This window comes from Cloeon dipterum, chromosome 4 (assembly GCF_949628265.1).
Source record: "Cloeon dipterum chromosome 4, ieCloDipt1.1, whole genome shotgun sequence".
Lineage (NCBI taxonomy): Eukaryota > Metazoa > Arthropoda > Insecta > Ephemeroptera > Baetidae > Cloeon > Cloeon dipterum.
In genome coordinates this window covers 16,029,458-16,037,209 of record NC_088789.1, presented here as the reverse complement: position 1 = coordinate 16,037,209, position 7,752 = coordinate 16,029,458, and the positions used below count along the sequence as shown (strand labels likewise).

The 7,752-nt window shown below is 41.6% G+C and overlaps 1 protein-coding gene across 3 annotated transcripts; it reads right to left on the bottom strand.

Moving 5' to 3' along the window:
* Nucleotides 1-258: 258 nt before the first annotated feature.
* Nucleotides 259-5,927, bottom strand: LOC135944673 (putative surface protein SACOL0050). Of its 3 annotated transcripts, XM_065491775.1 has the most exons (12): nucleotides 5,657-5,927; nucleotides 3,025-3,186; nucleotides 2,874-2,966; nucleotides 2,672-2,822; nucleotides 2,563-2,641; nucleotides 2,405-2,509; nucleotides 1,763-1,877; nucleotides 1,495-1,661; nucleotides 1,385-1,426; nucleotides 1,226-1,318; nucleotides 440-1,115; nucleotides 259-378 (listed from the first exon to the last, which is right to left on the bottom strand). In XM_065491775.1, the coding sequence occupies exons 1-11, from the start codon at nucleotides 5,742-5,744 to the stop codon at nucleotides 1,101-1,103; spliced, it is 1,110 nt and encodes a 369-aa protein (XP_065347847.1). In that variant the 5' UTR covers nucleotides 5,745-5,927; the 3' UTR covers nucleotides 259-378; nucleotides 440-1,100. The 3 variants fall into 3 exon arrangements, with proteins under 3 accessions (XP_065347847.1, XP_065347846.1, XP_065347848.1); XM_065491774.1 differs by having other exon boundaries at nucleotides 2,563-2,822; nucleotides 5,657-5,926; XM_065491776.1 differs by lacking the exon at nucleotides 5,657-5,927 and adding an exon at nucleotides 3,297-3,440 and having other exon boundaries at nucleotides 2,563-2,822.
* Between the last annotated feature and the right edge of the window lie 1,825 nt (nucleotides 5,928-7,752).

The following is a 7,752-nucleotide window of genomic DNA, read 5'->3' as shown; positions in this document are numbered from 1 at the left end:
ATTATTAATACATTTCTGTCTACAGAGCATTTTAATGAGCTCGAAATTATCCAATTAAACGAATGAACGACTCTAGACAGCTCTTTGATGTGAGCATAACAAGTACAAGGTGTCCCTATGGAATCAAGTTTCTTGATGGCTTTTTTTGTTGACCAGTTCAAATTTTCATAAATTAATCCTAAGAAATTTACGTCATTTTTTCAATGTAGAAGTTTTTTTAAAAAGTTTGAATAATATATAATACTAAATGAGTGCAAATCTTTTTCTACAAAACGTTTATTTCACAGCTGGAGACATATATTTTTTTCTGCAAACAATCCTTTCTTTGTTCCTCGTGTAAAAGCGACTTTTCTTCCTCGTTGCACTTGTATGGATGAACTATGTGGGTGGCTTAGTAAATTAATGGTCTTCGAAATATTATAAGTAAAAATTGTTTTACCTGATGGCAAGTGAAAAATGATTCTGTCCGCCCTCGCGGCGTTAAAGAGGAGAGATGGTCAGGAACTTGCTGTGTGAGTGTTCATGTAAAATGAGGGTCTGTTTTGTTAAATACGAATGGGAAACGAAAAACGGAAGGTTAGCGAAATTAGGCAACAAATAAACTAATTTCGCAAACAACTCAAAAAAAGCCATGCATGCAACTCTTATCCTTCGATCATTCATTTTAAACAGTATTATGCTCAATTGTTTCATGATTTATTTAATGGCACTTGTAAATCTCACAGCCAAGATTATTAGTACGCTCTCATCGATGGAGTGAAAACACATAAACAAGAGAGATATGTCGACGATACTTGGATTTCAATAAATTACTGGTTGTACTGATTTCTGGGTTTAACAGGGGCTGATGATAATCTTATTTGCTGGAATGACGTTAAACTACTTTCCTCAATTGACAGCAATCTCTGAATTCAAAACAATTAGATTTGCAACTAAGGCACGGTTGTTGATTTCGGGATCAGTGCTGGCATTAATTGCAAATTTAATTCGTTCGAATCGTCGGGTGTCAAACTCTCATTAGTCTTAATACGCAAATTGAGCAGTTGGTGGATAATTAAATTTATGTTTTCTTAGGGTGGGTGTGTTTTTGTTTTGCTGCTTTAGGCGTCGTCGTCCTGAAACAAATTTCGTTTAAATGGTCAATTAAGATAACCGCAAACATACATAAATCGGTCGTGAAGTACGGTTTAGCATTGATACAATGTAAATAAAAAACGAATCTCACCTCATTATCGTCATCTGCGATGTCATCCTCTTCGTCTTCATCGTCGTTATCATCATCGTCATCATCTCCATCGTCGTCATTATCTTTCACCTCCTATAACACACGAGAGCACAAAGCACGTTACCGTAGACACAACAATGCGGATATAATTTGTCTTACCTTTTTCGACTTTGTCTCCTTAGGTTTGGTGCTCTCAGCCGCCTGTCAAATTACCATAACAAGAGACGGTTAATTTTCTTATAATTTTCACGAGTTAGCCCGTGATTCACCTTGGGTTTGTCGTCTTCCTTTTCATCGTCGTCATCATCTTGCTCATCCTCTTCATCATCATCGTCATCCTGATCATCGTCGTTGTCGTCGGCTCCGTTTGCTACAGGGGTTGGAGCGTCGTCCTCTTCGTCATCGTTATCATCGTCATCTCCGTCATTCTCATCGTCTATATTGGCATTTAAGAAATTTACTAACTCAAAAATTCCATCACGGAGGGACTACTGCGGTGTGTTTGCTCAAACGAAAAGCAAATAGCTCATAACTTGCCATCATTATCTCCGTCATCGTCGTCATCGTCCTCTACGTCGTTCGCATCATCGCCATCATCAGCATCATCCTCCCCATCGTCATCGTCGTCCTCGTCGGCGACTGCGCCCTCATCCTGAGCAGTTGCATATATTTTAGGGCTAAATCTTTTGTCAAAAACACGTCCGGCAAGCGTAAATGAAAAGCAAGCGCACAAACTTTTCCGCCTCCAACGAGCGCGCTGCTGCTAACTTTTATTTAATCTATTCCGCCGCTCTGCTGGTGGGATTTCCTCGCAAGACTAGCTCAAAAAAGTTAAAGCAGCTCGTTGCTCTTCCGAGCCAAAGTGCATGCATGGCGAAATTTGTTTGTCTCTGACAAATATAGCGACTAAAAAGGGTTGAATGCAACTTTTCTGCATGAACTGCTGTCGCATGGGCCTGTGCCAAGTGAGTGAATTTTATTTCATTTCCCTAACTGCTGCTTTAAATAAAACCGAGTTAGTTTCTGAGACAAACGCAGTTTTAATGTTTATCTTTCTTCGCTCTGAGTAAGTGGCCGCATTTCTAAGTTTATTTTTATCACAATTCTTTCGTAAAAAAATACATTGTACAAAGGCGCATCTGGTGTTGATTATTTTTTACAATTATCACTAAAACAAACCTTATCTTCTTCATCTTCTTCGTCTTCATCATCATCATCATCACCGTCGTCGTCGTCATCGTTCTCTTCGTCACCATCGGCATCATCTTCGCCGTCATCGTCATCCTTAAATTAATTAATTAAGTATATTTCATGTTAAACTGAAAACTCCAATTTACTTCGTCCTCATCATCGTCTTCATCTTTTTGGTCATCTTCATCGTCGTCCTGGTTATCATCCTCATCATCATCGTCATCGCCATCATCATGAACGTCGGCATCTTCATCGTCGTCCCCATCATCATGACCGTCGTCATCATCATCGTCCTCACCCTCGTCATGACCGTCGTCCTCCTCTTCATCGTGATCATCGTCTTCGTGACCGTCCTCATGATCATCGTCATGATCATCTTCTTCCAAACTTGCTACAAGATCATCATCTGAAATATAATTTTAAATATATTTCAAACTTGAATCAAAATTTAAATTACGGTCGTCGTGTTCATCCCCATGGTGGTCGATGTTCACATCTAAGTACCCTTCAAAATATTCAGCGTATCGGGATTTCGCTTGAACTACGTCAGCTGTTAAACAATAATATTTATAAATTCAAAACACACACTTAAAAAACTCCACAATCACTTTGAAAGTTTCCTTGGTAGTTGATGGCGACTAAACCAATGAGCACAACCAACGATGATAAGAGGGTGAAGAACATAATTTTGGCGCACCAGTGGCCGCCGATATGGGAATCTTCATGGATATGGATGTTGGTCGGGTCGGTGGCAACATCTTCCTCCTCCTCTGCAAATTGAAGTAATAAAGGTTTAATATTACTTCAAATTGAAGTTGCAAATAGCTATAATTTGGATATTTCTGATTTTAAGGAATTGTCAAATTGTTCTCCCATTTACCGTGCTCCATTTTTGAAGTAGTGAAAATGTGCCGTACTGCTCTCGACGGACGTTTGCGTTAGGCTGGCTCAAGTGTCCCGCGCACTGAGCTCCTTGAGGACGCGTCCGATCTTTTCATGCAAACCATTTCCACTCGGCGCAATGGCACGAGTAGCCAAAGAGAAAACGGCGGAAACAATAGTTCGTGTGGGCACACGGCTTTATTCTACGCTCTTGGCATACTCTTTTGCTCCACGTTTGGCCTAACGTGCGTCTTAATTTTGAAACGATCAGCCGCGTGTGCAACCAATTAAACCGAACGTCACCGCTTTAATCCCCAGCCCGAGCGGATTTTCACGTTTTATACTTGACGAAAGGGAAATCGTGGCGAGCCTCTCATCTGAACTAATTTATTGCTCTCTTCGTTCAGGGACAAAAAATATCTAAGTGTAGAATCCCTTCAAGGCAGTTTATTTCGTGGATTATAAATGACTCCACGGCGCCTGGGAAAATAACGCTTGGTGGGCCGGAGCTGTGAAAATATTGTTTAAATTGCTGGTTTCTCCGATTCATCAGTCGCGGCGTCAAACGAGTGCACCGCCGCCGTCGCCGCCTCTTATGCAGCTGTCCCGAAAAGGAAGCGTAGAATGAGCACCACATGGGCCGTCATCGTTTCACTAAAGACGACATTGAAATTAATCTAACACCGTGTGGCACGTTCGAAAAAATTATATCATTTCGGGTGGGCAGTGAAACATGAAAATTATTCATTTGCGCATTGAGATTTTTTATTAAAACATAAATGCATATTGCATAGAATTACATGGCGCTTTTTTATTTTAACAGATTCACCTTCTTTTGAAATTGATGTCAAATCCTTGTAAAATAATGGCAAAAATATTTGAAAATTGCTACAAAATAAAAAATAATGTTGAAAAAACGACTAAAGAGGGGAAGTTTTAAGTTACTATTTAACTGATTTCATCGCATTAAAAAGATACTGGAGATTGGTCAAAATTTGGGTGACACTGAAGAAACGATTCAAATATATTATATTGATATGTATTTTCTCGTGCCCCTCGTGTTGCACTGCCCCATGTGAAGTGCATCAGATCATAAGCTCAGAGTTGAAATAATTTTTTGTCACTGCACGCCGCAGTGGGAAACGAAGAAGCAGGCGACCGACCGCAGCAACACCAAACTACGTGAGAGCATCTTTTTTCTCTCTCGCTCCTGGCTGATGAAGCTAGCTGCTGCTCAAAATAGCCGACCAAGAAGTCGCTCCATGTGCACGCATTTATAAAAGAAGCAAGCAAGCAAGTATACCCGCCGAGAAGAGTGAGAGCGAGCGCGTGTGCGTTTTAATTTCGGCGGCTAAAAATGTTTACCTGACCGAGCATTCGCCCCCACACGCGGAGAACAAAGGAAAATAATTTTCGATTCCATCCCGGAGCGGGAAAAATCGCGAATATCTATCGAAAGGGTTGAGCAGTCGTGGCGCCGGCGTAGCGGGGGAAATTTACCAACGCCATTCGGGTCATTAACTCGTCACCCACGCCGTAGTGCCGCGGCCGTGTTGTATGATTATTTTCCCTCTACTCTCTACTTTTTTCACCGACGGTACGTGCAATGCCGGCGCGTACGTAGCTTTTCGATTGAACTTGCGAACCAGCCGATGACAAAAATAGACTGGCGCGGACAATTCGCAGCTCTCGATTCACATCACGTGCGCTGCTGAATCGTCGAAAAACGCGGATAGACAGCAAATATACATATGCACACGTACCTTTACGTGGAGGAAGAATTAACAATATTTGGTTGCTTGTCTCTTTGTTTCATACAGGGAAAGGAAACTTTTCAGTAAAAATAACAGTCAAGAAAATGTCTCTTTCTCTTCTCCTTATGAAAAATTACTGAATGGTGCGTTTGTTTCTTATTCACTTCATTGCCGTTAATGAGGAATATGCAAATTAAGACAATAGCTGTTGGGCGACTGTTTGTGACATTGAATCGGACAATGATTGAGAGCAGAAGTTGGCGTCTAATTTAAGCGTTGCGCACAATGCACAATTTAACTCATTTGAGCGTTCCTTATTTAGCGTTCAATATACAGCATGAAGCAAACATGACGTTGAATTTGATCTTTTGTAACAAAAAAAAATGAATGTTTTTTGGTACTCGTTTAACTTTTTTCCTGAGAGTGATAAAATTGGAAAACTTGGACTGTCCTCCGACAGTAAGATCCAAGGTTCTGGCGGAATGCCCGATTATAAGAGACCAGATTCGCTTTTCCGCAGCACCAAATTTTCGTCCTGTGAATTTGGCCGCTAAAAAGTCGGTTTCGGCAACATGGCGGCGCGGGGAGAGTGTTGGTGGCTCACCTCGGGTCGGGCTGGGTCCGGCACCACCTCCGCTGGGGGACTTCTTGGCCTTGTTCTTGCGCTTCTTGGGCTGGATGTCGCCGGACATTTTGCTGCTGCCTCTGCTGTCTCACTCGCACTCACTCCACATGCATGCAATTTTCACGAAATGCACCAAACGCACAAGGCTCGGGTCATGTGGCGAGCGGCCCGCCGTCCTTGCCAGAGAGCCTTGTTTATTTTAGCCGTGCGCGCAGTGTGCGTGCGGCCTCTTCGAGGAGGCTGCTTCTCGTTCTCTCGATCCGTCGGACAGGGGTCGTTTTTTGGACCACGCCGCGCCGCAGACCTCCTGGCACATCTGCCGACCGCTGCGTGAGTCGCGCGCGGATCGGCACTTTTACATTTCATTTATCGCTCAAGTGTGCATCAATGCCGAGAGGGAACTCATTTTCATGCAAGTTCCGTTTTAGAAAAATTCTGCTTTTTTACATTTTGCTCGGAGTTGGCTCGCAGCCCACAACATTGTGCCAGGACGCATCAGTCTCGCTAATTATTCCGCTTATATATTTGTATTTATGGCTTTTATGCAAATCCTCTCACCAAGGGGGGAGCGAGGCTTATTTAAAGGGTGAAAAACAAATGAAAATCAAGGATTGAATCTTATCAGTGTTTTATTTATTTATGAATAAATGAATCTACAAAAAATGCTGATGTAAAAATTGGCGGACACATAATATTCCTGCTTATTAGCTGCTTTAAACATCCTGGAAATGATGCAGGCAATAAAATCCATACAGGTATAATTCTTTAAAATATATTCACATGAGTTTATCTTCATATTTTTTAGGTTCAGCCAAACCTAAATTGAATATAAATTAATAGATACATTCGCTAGGCACGCCTGTCACAACTTTTATTTAGTATGTCAATCGACGAGAGTTGATTTTGAAAATTCTACGTTTAGATTTTTCCGACTATGACAAAAACATCTAGCCTATAGTTTAAAAAGTCAGCTATCTCAGTGAACATTAAACTCTACCTGTCTCAACATTTCTTATTCTTATCTAGTTAAAAATTAAATATAAATAAGTTTTCTAGTTCAAGATTCACTACTGTCAGCTGGAAACTGTAGTTTGCATTTTAAGTAAATTAAAGATGACTGATATGGGCAGCAATTGAAAGCTATGAGCATTGTTAGCTTCAGTAAGCAGTAGTTTGAGTTGATTGCTTGAGCCATTAAGACTCAATAAAATCCGAATAATCCAAATAGGATTATTTTGTCAATCTCCTCAGAAATTCACAACTTTTTCTGGGTGTTGCAATTTTATTCAATCTCTGCATCTATATTTAATTATAGTTTTGATGTTGCTCTCAGTAAAGACGTTGCTTAATTGCTGCAAATGCACGCAAAGAAACAAGTGCAAGTGTTGTGTGCTGAGCATCATTATCCAATGCTCTTTCAATCTGCCTTTATATTCCTCCCGACTGTTCGGTTGAAGTTTGACATTTTATTTTGCGTCGAACAATAGATGCATTAAAATGACGAGAGAAAAAATTGATTGAGACGGATACAATGTGGACAAATAACTGGTGCATTGTCTGCTCTCGGGAAAACCAAGTAAAATGCACGTCTGACAGTGAATTTGATTTATGAAAAGCTTTATCTGCGGCGTACGACGGGAGGCAGGCACTCTCCATCCTCTGCAGCAAATTGTTTTGTGCCAACAGCCCGCAAAAATATGTACATCCACGAAATGAATGTACATGAACGTTACTTACGTTCAATATCTGCATCGTGAAAATTGATCGATTTGCAGCAGATTTCGAAGGGGGTATGCAACACGCTCGGCGTCCGCGCCGCGCAGACTGCAGATCCTCCCTCTTATCTGCTGCCATTCAGCCGTGGGCAGAAATAAAAGCAGCAGAGGCGGCGGCGGCGGCTAGCACACATCGAGCGAGTGTGAACTTAAGCAATTACATTAATACAAACGGGCGGAGGCGAAGGCCGTCGGATCCGTGCGCCTTCCATTTGTCTGCGCGTTAAAAGGGAAGGCTGCTAGCTGCCACTGATGGTGGAAAGTATGAATGGCTTTTCTGTGGATTCAGAGCTTCCCCAT